The 15,172-nt window shown below is 38.5% G+C and overlaps 1 protein-coding gene across 1 annotated transcript in view; it reads right to left on the bottom strand.

The window, feature by feature from the left end:
- Window positions 1-1,605: 1,605 nt before the first annotated feature.
- LOC410776 (protein 60A) overlaps window positions 1,606-15,172 on the bottom strand; it is a 33,479-nt gene continuing 19,912 nt past the window's right edge. The window contains exons 4-6 of the mRNA XM_394252.5: window positions 5,657-5,845; window positions 5,237-5,313; window positions 1,606-5,125 (exon numbers count right to left, since the gene is read on the bottom strand). Coding sequence (XP_394252.2) covers window positions 4,865-5,125; window positions 5,237-5,313; window positions 5,657-5,845 — 527 coding nt within the window. The 3' untranslated portion in view covers window positions 1,606-4,864. The remainder of the gene's footprint in view (window positions 5,126-5,236; window positions 5,314-5,656; window positions 5,846-15,172) is intronic.

Below are 15,172 nucleotides of genomic sequence, written 5' to 3'. Positions count from 1 at the left end.
TGAGTTATGATATTATTCCATCTCGATCATATCAATTATTTTTTATATTAGTGTTGCGTTAAAAATGAAATCGCGTTTTGAAAATAGTGTTGTGTATATAAAGTGGTCAAAATTCTTTCAGTATTATGGAAATGATTGGATTCAATTTCTGGAGTCAAAAAAAAACTGAAAGACATGAGAAATAAATTAAAAGAATATATAAACTTATAAATAAATAGAAAATCGTAAAATAATTAAAAAATAAGTAAAAAGAACGAAGAATTGAGAATCAGCGCCATCTCTTGGTTTTAAAATTCAAACTATATATTTTTATCAAGATTGTGAAATAAATCAAGAGATGGCGTTAATAGTTTATTCTGACCATATCTCTATCTTTTTCTCATTTTTTTCTATGTTTTATTTGCGGCACTCTGCAGATGGCGCTGATTTCACCATTTTTATTCTATCTCTGTCCTTGTTGCACTACTTGTTTTCCTTATCTATATTTATTTCACATATTCATAGACTTATAAGATGGTATCAATTTCTAATTAATTTTATTACATCGTTATACAACTTATCGATTAATAAAACATTTTAATAGAATTATATTCTTTTCAAATAGATCTCAATATGTAATTACTTTTTCATTATTTAGCGAAATCTGATAATTGATTTTTCGAAATATATATTTCATTAACTATATTTTATTATATTATATTTATTAATTCAATATTTTTTATAATATTTTAATTATCTTTATAAAATTAAGATGTTAAGGAAAAAATTACGCAAATTTATAATTTTAAATCTTATAAGCATTATTGAATCATTATTATTAGATTGGAATACAAGTATTAAAAAATTTTGTACGATATTCCCCCAATATTTTTTCAATTATTTCTCATTTTTTATTTTCTTTCTTTGTCGAAAACTTTATCAATTTTTGTGCATTCATTGCTATTTTCTTCTATCGCTTTAAATCACAAATTGTCTTTCAGATTTAATACGCATATATCTTTTTAGTTTTAAATATGTTGTAAAAGATATAACGACGTATTTCGTACAAAGATAGCTCTCTAATTCGAAGCGAAAAATAAATTGTTTTACTCGAGTTCTTCTTTTTTGTTTCGAACGCTTATAATTATTTTAACGATTTTCCATTTTTTTCTTCTTCATTTTACATTTCTATGTTCACTTGAAATGTCATCATGTTTTTATTATAACTCGTTCTTTCTCGAGTGACCGTATCATACAATAGTAACAGAAATCGTCGGGTTGGTGCTTTACTTCCGGTGGTCAGTCGAGGGTCCGCGTCGATCGATATCTTTAAGTACTCGGTCAAAGTTAAGCATCATATGCCTGCCATTGACTTCATAACACTTTAAAAAAGTAAAACATCGAGCTAAGAATTGTGAAACATCTTCAGTTTAGATTATGCGAAATTTCTTTTGAATATTTTGCTTATCTACGGATAAAGTGAACTACAGATAGAATCGAATTATAGATTCTACTTTATCGAAGCATTTGCATTTTAGAATCATGAGATCAATGTAGAACATTATCAATGTAGATCGTGTAAATGATTTGATTTATGGTAAAAAAGAAATTGACACAAATACATTGTACACGTTATATGTAGTATGTATTATAGAACGTATTTACAACGATATATTTACATTGTCATTACAAAAATTGTGTTAATGATACCACAGACTATTATATTCATCGATTGATTTGTGATCGCATTCACAAAGGCATTCACGCATCCCACGAGCTAAAATGGACTATGCTTCTTCATTCCCATTCACACGGTTAAACGCTCGTTAATCGCTTTTTAAACAACGCTGACACATATTTCTCGAGCAGCGGCGGCAGCACAATCGAGTTTCGCGTCGGAATAATTTAAAACTTTTAATCTCACGCGTGTGTCGATTAAGTATGACTATAACTCTCCTATGTTTCTTACGAGCTTGTAAAAAATGGAAATTTATACAAAAAGAAAAAAAAAAGGAAAACGTAAGAGTGGGCGGAAAAAACTATTCGTTCGATTTAACACGTTCACTGCGCTTATTTATCAATTTTAATCGGGATTAAGACGGGATTTTTACGGGATGTGCATTACGATGTGTACGGCGAATTGACAAATTTTTCAAAATATTTCGAACAATACGTATGTTGGCACACACAGCGCACAGATAATGAAAAAAAATTCGTTGGGCAGTGGACACGTTAATTAAAAATTAAATTCTCATTGCATCATTGTGATATTTCGCTCCGGTTGAAGGACATTGTATTTGTGATATTTTTATTCAAAAAATTTGATTGCCTTTCGCACATTAGACAGAAGTTCGCGACATTACAAAATTAAAGAATCTTCCACTTTCTATATACGTATATATAAATACATTTACACTCTACATACATGTACATAGAAAGTTGAGTTACACGGGTGTGCAAGTATGTACAGGGTGGTTCGGTAACTGTCGCCATCTTAATCCTCTATAACGTCGCTTTGCTTGGATTCTTCTTTAATATTATTTCATTTGCTTACATCGTGCGTCGCGTTATTAATATATACCATTACACGTATTATTTATATCGAAATATTTACTTTTCTCTCCGATAATTATTTATTTTTATTTTTACTTTAGCAAAGTAAAAAAAAATAATTCTACTTGATCATCGACGAATCTTTCCTTTCATAAGCAAATAAAATTTTGGTTACAGAGAATTTATTCCATTCCCCGGAACGAGGAAGAAGCTGGAGAAAAAGATTTAATTTACAATAATTATACAGTGGAAAAGATTCGATCGTATAATCGGTATTAAATTAATTTAATTGACTGAGAACTTGATTGTCTGCAATTATCGTTATTATTTTTATCACAACAGTTTTGATTAGATTTGAATTGGATTTTCCCTTCAATTCCAAAACCATTCAATCTCAACATTTTATGTATTTTTATATCCTTTCGTGATAAAATACTACAGATGCTGTTTATCACGATACACGGGATTTAAGGAAATTAAAAGGAAATATACGAATATAAAATAATTACTTTAAAAGTAATATAAACTGTTGTGGATTCATCGGTTAATTCAACGCGTTAAAATACTTTTACGACGATTAATAAAATCTTCTTCTAACATCTCTTTTAAAAAAAATCTTTTCTCTCTTCCTAATAAATAACGAGTAAAAACTAGGTATTATCATACCGTAATACTTGGTACCATACAGTTTTGTACCGCGCAGTATTCGCTATATATAAATTCTTCTTCATCCTTCGTAGCTTAAAAAAAAAAAAAAAAAAAAAATAATAATCAAGGTGACAATTACCCGACTACTCTGTAGACTACGTTACGATGGAATTAGATTCTCGATCGAATCGATTTCCGCTAAGTAAATCGAGAATCGATTCGATTCTTTCTTTCTTTTTTTTTTTTTTTTTTTTTTTTTTTTTTTTGCGAAGAATCTCTCTCACTTGGTTTTCATTCGTTTCATCTTACGAAACAGCCTGTATACGTACGACTATTAAACACGGATGCTTTTATTACTTACACAAACATAAATAAGTCTAATTACAAGAAAAAGTGAAGTATCTTTTCTTTGCTCTTTATGCAGGTTTACTTTATGCATAAATACTTTCGAAAACGCGGATACAAGATGCGTTGTGTTTTGTTTTCGTTTGTTTCTTCGCCTAAGATTGATGATACGACAGACCAAGTGGAAACTTCTCTCTCTCTCTCTCTCTTTTTTTTTTCTTTTCTTTTTTTCTTCTCAGAATTCGTTCGTTAAAGTCGTTAAATTAATAATAATCGTATTACGCGATTATATTAATCCGACCGAACGTTTGGATGAGATATTTAAGTTAAGATTAAAAAAAAAAGAAAAAGTAAGAAGAAGAAGAAGAAGAAGAAAGGAAGAAAGGATTCGAAGTAAATCGAATAAAAATTGTGACCCCCCTCCCCTATTGTTACGTATGTATATTACAACGATATCCACTAAAACCGGATAAAGATCTGGAATTGCACGTATTCGTCGATCGATCGTTTCCCAAAAAACGTATTCGAACATTCACCTTTGCCAGCGACGAGATTATTATTATTATTATTATAATTATTATTATTATTATTATAATTATTATAATTATTATTATTATCATTATCATCATTGTTATTATTGTTATTATTATTATTATTATCATTATTATCATTATTATCATTATTATTATTATTATTAACGATCGTTAGTACGGAAGCACTCGTTTCGAGAAATTACACTATCTACTAGTCGAGAATTTGGCACCAGACGACCGATGATTTTCTTGCGGCGCTCGTTAACCGGCCATCGATCGGCATTCGTCGTTTTCGCGTGGGCGACAAAGAACCGACGCTCAAAGAGATATTCCCTCTTTCGATCCGAACCGAAAATCGAGCCGAATCAGCGATCCAGCGGTTTCGTTTCAATTTCTCTCCCTTCTTCATCAACCGATCCAATCGTTCCACGATCTTTCTTAAATTCGGTTTCGTTTCAATTTCTCTCGCTTCTTCATCAACCGATCCAATCGTTCCACGATCTTTCTTAAATTCGGTTTCGTTTCAATTTCTCTCCCTTCTTCATCAACCGATCCAATCGTTCCACGATCTTTCTTAAATTTTTCACAACGATGCGATATAACTCCCCGATAACTCGATCGAAAAGAAAGAAAGAAAGGAAAAAAGGAAAGACGAATCGAAAGCGATTTGACGATTTTGCTGGATCGGGAAACAGCGGGTTGCGGATCAGGATTCAGTCGGTCGAGATTCGATGCGCGGCGTCGCGATACGCATACGTTCAACTGGAAACAACTCGTGCACGCGTGCCCGAGGTAATCCCGGCCGATCAATGGCAACCGCAGCTCTTCACGACCATGTTTTTGTACTTCTTCAGTATAACGTTGCTTTCGTCGAGGAAATACAGCACTGAGATCGGCGAGAGCTTGGTAGGGGCGCAGCAAGGCTTTGGTACCTTACCAGGGCTGACCAGGTGCACCAGGGTTTGGACGATCGCGTGATTGGTCGCGTTCATATGGGCGTTCAAAGGGAAATTGCACTCGCCGCTGCAATAATATGCGTCGTATCCGTCCGGTGCTATGATCCAGTCCTGGAAAAATAAATAATTCATCGGTCGCCGGACTAAGCGAGCACACTCCAGAGAGGCTGGAGCCGCGTCTCGAGCCCGATAGTGATGCTGTAAAAGTGAAGCCGCCCTTACCTGCCACTTCAGATCCCTGAAGCTCACGTACAACGTTTGGATTTTGCAGGTCCTCGAGTTGTACTGCGTACCGGGATCTGGACAACAATTGCAACATGATGCTCTCTTTTAATCGTTTAGTTTTTCTCTTTTTTTAAAAACAAGCAAACCATTCGATTCGAGCAACGATTCGCGTTAACCTTTCGTTTGTATCTTTTCGAGTTCTTGCGAGTGAAACGCGTCTAATCAGTTATCTTAATCGTTCAATTTAGAATGATCGAAAGAAAAATCGGATAAAATTAATCTTACTCGTAACGCACGCGTATTCTACATATATATTCTTTCCTTTCTCTTCGCGATATCATCGGTTGAGAGAATCAAGAAGGAAAAATCTGCTTCGTTTCGATCCGCGAAGTTAATAAAATTCACGATTACGCTTACCGGTGTACGGATTATTCCTATAATCCAGGCTCGATGACTCGCTCTTCTTTCTTCTCCTGGCATCCCGTTTCTGTCGTACCTTCGACTCTCTGATGCCGGAACTCTTGAAGTAACCAACCATGAATGGTTGCTTGTCGGGATCGCCTCTGAACGCGAGGATCCCGATGTCTTCCGGTCTCATCTCGTGCACTGAAATTCAACAACGATGAATTGGATCTCGAGTCGAAATCGAATCTTATTTCTCGAGAGAACAGTTAATCCGTCTCTTCAATCGAAAATTGATTCGCATTATCCGATTACCACCGAATTAACTCGAATTAAGTCGATCGAAATCGGCCGATTCCTGGATTCCAATTTTCGATGATCGAATTCTTTCAAATTCATTTTCAAATCTATTTTCGTATTTCTAGATATATTTGTAGAAAGAAATCTGATCAAGACAGAGATTCTTCTCGATCGATAACTCAGATTAACTTGAGTCGATCGAGACGATCGGCCGATTTCAGGATTCTAATTCTCGACGATCGAATTTTTCCAAATTCATTTTCAAACCTATTCTCGTATCTCTAGATACATTTAAAAGAAATCTGATCGAGGCAAAGATTCGTCTCGATCAATAATTCAAATTAACGTAAGTCGATCGAGACGATCGGCCGATTCCTCGATAAACGGAATTGTTTATCACCGGTCATCTCACTTTCAATTCTCAATCGAATTTTCCAAATTCATTTTCAAACCTATTCTCTAGATATATTTGTAGAAAGAAATTTGATCGAGATTTGTCTCTGCCTCGAATTAACTTGAGTCGAGACGATCGGCCGATTCCTGGATTCCAATTCTCGACGATCGAATTCTTTTACATTCATTTTCAAATCTATTTTCATATTCTGTAAATACATTAGTAGAAAGAAATCTGATCTGATAATCGGTAGAGATTCTTCTCGATCGATAACTCGAATTAATTTGAGTCAATCGATCGATTCCAGGATTCCAATTCTCGAATCGAATTCTTTCAAATTCATTTTCAAACCTATTTCGTTTCATATCTTTAGATACATTTGTAGAAAGAAATCTGATCGAGGCGGAGATTCGTCTCGATCAACATCCAATGGAATGGAATGGAAGCATTCGCGTTTCAGAATGTTTGAATCGGGCGATACCCAATTACCCCCGATTCGATTCCACAAGTGGAGCGTGTTGTACGAGGGGGGAACGATTACGTGTTTACTCAGCATGGGCTGCCACTTGGTATTATTAATAGGCAACCTTCAGGAATATTAACTATTTAAGAATCTCGAGCTGTGTTGGTTCGTTCTCTCTTTCTCTCTCTCTCTCACTCTCTTACTCTTTTTCTCGAATCGAGGGGAGAGCAGCCGTTCACTTGGCCGATATATAGGCGACAGCTCAGTCGGTTTCCCAACACCGTTGGCCCTGCAATTAAGTCGCCGTTCCAACGTTTCGCGCGTTTAATCGATTCTCCCTGCACGTCGATCGATCCATCCTTTTCGATTAAATCGTGAATCCGAACCAGAAAAAAGAGGAGAGACGAGATCGGGTCTCTTCTCTCTCTGAGAAATTTTAACGTTCGGGTGAACGTAGAAAAAGGGACGCGTTAAAAGGCGCGTGGTTGTTATATATATATTTATATATCCGTGGATAATCTCGATCGTTGGTGGACGCGCGTTTCATTTCGTAACGTAATCGGAACTTGGAAGAAGTTATGACACTTGTTTATCATAATTATCGGGAACCGCTTTAATTATTCATGCGGTAATAATTACACTTCTCCCTTTAACAGTGGCGCGGTGTATGACAAAAATAGAGGCGTTTTACATGCATTAGCATGAACTGTCGCAATACCGTGGCTCAGCCGCGTATTGGTCATATTAATGTCAAGAATATTATTTCCATGGAGCGCGATAGGCGATATCCAGGCATTGGAACGGGGAGGCCAACGTGAAAGTATGGGATCGTATTTTCAAACCGGGAAATTTGCACCTTGAACGGCGAATAACACCGCACCGTTATTGTATCGGTATTTAATTTAGGGCCGTTAATCTCCTCTTGTCGGGCAGGACATATTTTTTCGATGGGAAAAACAAAAATCTCCAGATTTTTCTTTTTAACGAGAGCAAGAATTTTCGAACAATACGACACGACAATTAAAGAAATTTTATTTCGAAAGAAGCGTATATTGTTGGAGTATTTATTATCGAATTATTGTTGTATTTATTACGAAGAATTATATTTTTTTTTTTTACAAGAGGTGTACATTTTTGGAGTATTTATTATCGAATTATTGTTATATTTATTACAGGAGGAATTATACTCTTTTTTTTTTTTTTTTTTAATTAAAGGGGATTTTTTGAACGGTACGACAATTAAAAAAATTTTATTTTACAAGAGGTGTACATTGTTGAAATATTTATTATCGAATTATTGTTGTATTTATATATTACGAAGAATTATATTTTTTTTTTTTTAATCAAAGAGGATTTTTTGAATGGTACAACACGAAAAATTTTATTTTGCAGAGATGTATATTGTTGGAGTCTTTATTATCGAATTATTGTTGTATTCATTACGAGGAATTATACTCTTTTTTTTTTTTAATTAAAGGGGATTTTTTTTAACGATATGACAATTAAAGAAATTTTATTTTGCAAGAGATGTTGGAGTATTTATTATCGAATTATTGTATTTATTACGAGGAATTATACTCTTTTGTTTTTTTTTTTTTTTTTTAATCAAAGGAGATTTTTTTGAACGGCATGATACAAAAAATTTTATTTTACAAGAAGTATACATTGTTGAAATATTTATTATCAAATTATTGTTGTATTTATTACGAAGAATTATACTCTTTTTTTTTTTAATCAAAGGATTTTTTGATATGATTTTTTTTGATATGAGAAATTTTATTTTACAAGAGGTGTATATTATATTGTATTTATTATCGAATTATTATTGTATTTATTACGAGGAATTATTTTTTTTTTTAATCAAAGGGAATTTTTTGAACGATACGACAATTAAAGAAATTTTATTTTGCAAGAGATGTTGAAGTATTTATTATCGAATTATTGTTGTATTTATTACGAGGAATTATATTCTTTTTTTTTTTTTTAATTAAAGAGGATTTTTTGAACGATATGACACGAGAATTAAAGAAATTTTATTTTGCAAGAGGTGTACATTGTTGAAGTATTTATTACGAGGAATTATACTCTTTTGTTTTTTTTTTAATTAAAAAGGATTTTTTGAACGGTACGACATTTAAAGAAATTTTATTTTACAAGAGGTGTACATTGTTGAAATATTTATTATCGAATTATTGTTGTATTTATTACGAGGAATTATATTCTTCTGGTTTACGAGGGGTTTACGTGTGGGAATAAGCATCTGTGATGCGAGACAATGCGAGAACGATAATAAAACAACAATGATTAATAAACTGGTCAGGCGGCAATTCTTCAGACGGATAAACATCTATGCGTTTTTTTCTTTTTTTTTCTTTTCTCTCTCTCTCTCTCTCTCTCTCTCTCTCTCTCTCTCTCTCTCTCTCTCTCTCTCTCTCTCTCTCTCTCTCTCTCTCTCTCTCTCTCTCTCTCTCTCTCTCTCTCTCTCTCTCTCTCTCTCTCTCTCTCTCTCTCTCTCTCTCTCTCTCTCTCTCTCTCTCTCTCTCTCTCTGCAAAGCAATTCATCAGACTGTTATTAGACAAGTTTACGTTACAAACGAGGCATCATTCCGGCCAATGATTTATTTAACAGGTATTGGTTGAAACAGAGAAACAGTTGCGATCGTAGATACCTATAAATAGTACTCGGTGTGTACTCGATTACCTGTGGCTCGTATTTTTCATCCTCCTCCGCTACATGCTTCTGAATTGAGACATTCGCGTGACGGATCGCGATCGATGTTACTTAAGAAAAATCGCAGAAAACACACAGGTTTCCAGTTGCGCAGTCCAACTCGAGCTGGTTATCGAGTAGGAATTAAGTGTATCGAGATTTTTCTCCAGAAAATTTCGTCTCGCTCCCTTCGTTTATTCTTTTCAAAACGAATCTTTTAAAGAGAGAAAAGATTATAAATCATCGAAACTCGTTAGCGTCATTAATTTGCGAACAGAACGAATCGAGAGAATAATTCGCGTTAATGTAAATAATCGGCAATCAAGGAACACGAGTGTAGACTATATAATACAATTTTGTTACAACTTGTTCGAAAAGAGATTTCCACGAACGCGTGTCATAATTCACGACAATTTGCATTCAATGCGAACTCTTCGCGTTACTTGCTTTTCCGTATCGCATTATTGGCTCGGTTGAGTAGGCTATCGCATTATCATAGTTCACACGCCTTGTACAAATTACCTGTTTGACCTTCATTTAAATAGAAATAGCTGAATAGCAAAAAGCGTCGGTGCTGCACTCGATTAAAAGTTACCGCACGAGTGTCGTATCGATTATAAAGCGAAAAAAGAAACGAACGTGTAACGATTCTACCAAAAAGATCGTCAATTCCGATCTCCGAGTTTAAGATAGATTCGAGAAAAAAGGAGAAAAAGAAAACTCCACGCTTCACATCCATTTTCTATCGTAACGTAAATGTAATTTCGATCATTCGATTATCGGATAAAAGGTAAGTTCAATTCAAAGCATCGACTTTCAATCAACTTTCCTTACGAAATAACCTCAACTCTCCGACTTTGATCTCGAGAGTTAAGAAATTGGAAGTCGGAGGCAATGATTCTCGATCGTCTCATCCGCAATCCGCGCGCGTGCCACAGAAATGGCCGAGCATATCGCGCTTGCACAGGTGGTGCGCGATAAAGCGGGAAACGCATTCTCGACTCGGTTGGAAACAATGAGGCGCGTGGAGGAAGAAGAGGAGGAGGAGGGCAGGGAGAAGAGGAAAGAAGAAAGGAGAGGTCGAGGCGTGGATTTTTCGCGCGGCGGTGGATTCTCGCCGATTCGATTCGCATGCTGGTCGCGCGTTTTTCGCGCGATATCGAAATTCGAAGGAAAGGACAGCGGTGGTACGTGAGAGCGATCCAAACGGTCTCATTGTGGCCGCCGCCGCCGCCGCCGCCGGCTCGTCTCCGCGGGGCAGCATTGCCGCAGTATGCAAATGATCCCTGTTACGAGCACGACCGAGTGGCGAGTTCGAGAAAGCTAGTAAATTGGCTCGCAGGAATGCGCATTTGCCGTGATTGCAGCGGACACCTGCTGCCGCTGCACTTTGCGCGCCGTTACAGAATCGACCAGTTTGTCCGCCGACCGACCGATGCGGACACCGTGCACGTGGCCGATTCGATCCAATTATTCCCCCCCTTTCCCTTTTCCTTCCGACGAAAGTTTCGAAAATATCGATACATTTCGATCAATTTTCGTGAAATTTCTCTGAAATTTTTTCGAGAGAGAGAGAGAGAGGGGGACGATCGAAGAGCGTGTTAAAAAGTCGTTATATTTGTTCGTGAAAAAATTTGTCAAAATTTAATCTGCCGTAATCGCGCGAGCAAAGATAAAAACAATTCCAAGAAATGGTTTCCATCTGCTTATCATAATGTCACGGACACGCGCGCGGGAAAGAAATATTCCGCGTTGCCAAGAAAAGCGCGTATCAAAATCGCGCGTATCTTATTATACGCGAAGGAATCTCGCGAGAATAACACCTCGCTCGTTCGGTAAATAAACCATCGATCCCCGATCGATTGTCCGAGAACAAAGATATAAATAAGATCCATCCAACGTTTCGCGGAGGTGCGAACATCGTTAGCGAGATTTCGCGTTTATTTATTGTTGCGCGATCTGGATAAGTGAGGAAAAAAAAAACGCGATACGCCGATTTCCCAGAACCGAATTTCGATTCGTGCGATTCGCGCGATTGAAAGCGCGCATTATCCGCGTCGCAAAAATTTCTCTTGCTTCTTGGAACAATTTTTTCTTATTGGAAACAATCTCGATTTTTACTCGAGTCCACGCGAGTTACTTGGAAACTATCTTTCCAAAGTGTATAAAAATCGTGACAATTTGTCGGAACAGAGTTAATAAGAAGAAACTACGAAAATTTAACGTCAGCTCGAATTCCAAAGATGCGTTTTCCATCCCGCGCTTCTTTCCTTTCGATCTAGTTATCCTTCTATCCTGGATCCTTTTTGTACGTGTGCAAGTATATATATATTCACATGTATATATATATATATGTTAGGCGAGAGTAATAAAAGGGTAATAATTCGTTGGCGTGTCCCGTGGTGGAGGTTCAAGGATAAAACGATTTCCTACGAAAGGGTCCTAGATGAGCCGGCCACGCTTTCGCAATACTTCGAAAAGTCAAGGACGCGTAGGAACCGGTAACAATCTCGCGACTCATTTTGAAAAAAAAGAATTATTAATACTTTTCGAGGACGATTCACGTGCTCTGAAAACGTGTATTATTGACACGGTAAACGGAAGCCAGTGCATTCGTTTACATACGTCGTTTACTTCGGTTATTCTTTTTTTTTCTTCGATAAAATTCGTCGCATAAATATTCGATCGAACGAAATAATGGATCCAATCCACGTTTGAATTGAATTCGAAAGATTCTTTAAATAATCTTGATAACAATCGTAATAATAATAATAACAACAACAACGACGACGACGACGATAATATTTGGTTTCGTTTCATCGAATGGTTGGCACGTGTGTTTGAAAACAGGTGCTCGTAGGTAAATAAATGGACGGAGGGATCCGGTAGTATTTGTCTGGGAATGGATAAGTCGAGGCCTGCGGTTGGCGAAGATTCAAGAATACCATGGCTCGGTTTCTCTCTTCTTCCGGTTATCTTTTACCCTCCCCTCCCTCCTGCACCGAGAGAGCAGATTTTATGCGCCGTTCGAGAGAAGTGTCCACGAGTTTATTGGACAATTTAGATATTGAGGGGGGAGGGCGGGCACGGTGGCCGACAGCACGACTTTTAGAGAAATTCGCGTTCGACGATCGTCGCGTATTTAATACCGTGTCTTTCGCTTATTGCGATGCTGATTGGAGCCGCTATTAGGAGGACGCTAATGGTAGCAAAGGAGTAGTTTTCTGGCCACGAGATCGATAACGATCGAAGATAGAAGAGACGAAGGGAAGAAGAGATCTTCCCCCTCGATGCGACGTATCGAGACAGAGAAAAACGGTGGGAAGGATGGATGGAGGGGAGGAAATCCGCGAAGGCATCCGCGACAAAGGCTCGTACCCGTTGGCGGTGATAGCGAGGTGTCGCAAGTCTCGCTCGCGAGAGAGCAACGAGCACGCAGTTAGACGAGCGCGCGCGTGGGCGTATCACGCGGAGGTGTGTAGCCGGTCTTTGCAGAGGCTGCACAGAGAGATAGCCGCGGCCTGTACTTTCGAAAGCATCTGGTTTTCTGCAACCGAGGAGGAAACTTCCTCCGGCAGGGGGCGGACGCCGAGGATTCTCCGCGCGCGCATCCGCGAGCGAACCGAGTGCAAACAAACCGAGGAGGAGACCGCTCGAGCGAGCGGAACAAGGACGCGGCGCGAGGGGAGAAGCAGAGGAGGAGGCGCGAAAGGGAAGAAGAGGATTGCAGGGGCGGAGGAGATGGGCGAGTGTCGCGCGAGAGGGATAGAATGGGCGAAAAGACGGGGAGGGATCGGCGGTAAAGCAAGGAGGAGAGAAGAGAAGACGACGAAGCGAGTAGAGAGAGAGAGAGAGAATTATCGAGAGGAATATATACACACATATATACACACGTGCGCTTCACCTGTGTGCGCGTGAACGCGCCTCCGATCTTGTGTTTTATATTGAATGATCAAAGGTAAACCGGTTGTGCTCGCGAACGAGAGGAGCGGAGAAGTGGAGAGAAGCGAGAAAGAGAGAAAACATACAGGTGCGAGAGGGGAGGATCGATGCGGGGAGCGAGAGAAACCGGGGAGGGGGTGAGAGAGGCGAGCAACAAAATGATCTAGGCGCGGCAAACAACAAACCGTACGCACTCACACCGGGGCGTTTCACGCCGCGTACGTATGTATGTACGCGTACGCGGTCCCAATGCCTCGTTTCGTATCCACGATGTCGTTATAATGCCACGCTTCTCAGGTGTTACCGTGAGCAGCGTGTACCGCGGCGAGGATACAAGGATTACAAGCTAGACACGCGCCGTGCCTCGCCGAACAACGCCAGGTATCCATCAAACGCTCGTTTCTCAGTCCTCGTTCGATCGAGTCGAGTCGCTTCGATATCCGTATATAGGTAACTCGACTTGGAGTTTGTTTTCGTGCGTAATCGAGCCGAGCGAGTCGACGTTGTTGTTTAGAGTCGATTGCTGTGCGATTCTTTTTTTTTTCTTTTGTTTTTTGGCAGATAAAAATAAAAATTTGGAACAATTTTTTAAATTCGATCGGGCAGATATCGAACTGAGACATGGAACGAAACGACTGGGTTTGGACTTGGTTCGTTCTGGTTGGCTCGTTAGTAGTTGCTGCCTTCGTTTGACTTTTATTCTCTCTTCCTTCTTCTCTCTTTTCCTTTTTTCTCTCTTTCTCTCTTTCGTTCGAGCTTCCCTTCGTAGGGAAGAGAACGATCTTGGAATCACGGGGACGGGATGAATTGCGGTTTTTAAATAGTGCTCGAGAAAAGATGTTCAGATGTGAAGTATTTAACGCTCGTGTTTGCTCTTTTCAACATCGTACAATACGCGAAGTAGATTTAGGCGTCAAGTTGGACTCGCTTGTACCTTTTTTGTATGCGTAATATCTCGGCATTAAGGATCGAGTCGAGAGGAAGAAGATACTAGTTCTGCCGGTATGTCAAACTAGTTTAACCATGGGAAATTAAATAATTCGATGGTATTTAGAAGGAGGTTGGAAGATGGTTGGAATTTCAGGAAGAGGCAAGTCGTCGCTTGTTTTCGATAAGGGAGAAAATTTAATTTCCTCCCTTTTCTTCTTTCCAATCCTGTAAAGAGATAAGGGACGTTGATCGATAAAAGTCGAACAGGCGTTTCGACGAAGCCCAGATCGGATTTCCTGATTGCTCGAAATATCGTTCCAATTCGTGCGCGTGGAAAAAAAAGGATAATTCAATAATTCGATGGCGACTTGTGCGAGGAAATTAGGTGGGACGTGACGCAGAGCATTCTACTATCATCCAATTATTCAACGATCGTGATCCAATTTGCTGGCTCGTTAATGCGAGCCGCCCTATCTCGATCGTTTCTCATTCTTCAGAATATCGAACGCGATCGGTTTTCGATCCATTCGTTACGTACGTGTGTGTGTGTACGGTGTAGGAGCAAAATGGATCGCGTAGTACTCGTAGGATAAAGCGAGAATCGTGATTTCGACCTGATCGAGAAATCTCGATGAGAAATTGGACGATGATGACGAACGATTGTTGCGCGCGAATTACGTTTAATAGTTGGAGAGAAAATTCGTTGGCGATTTCCCCCCCGGGCAAGGGGGGGAGGGGAGGGATCGTTAAAGAGCGATTAAAGAACGATTTTTAAAGAAGGTACGAAACGGC

The sequence above is a fragment of the Apis mellifera genome, linkage group LG1 (genome assembly GCF_003254395.2).
Source record: "Apis mellifera strain DH4 linkage group LG1, Amel_HAv3.1, whole genome shotgun sequence".
Lineage (NCBI taxonomy): Eukaryota > Metazoa > Arthropoda > Insecta > Hymenoptera > Apidae > Apis > Apis mellifera.
The sequence above is the reverse complement of the archived record's forward strand: the minus strand, read 5'-3'. Positions and strand labels throughout refer to the sequence as shown.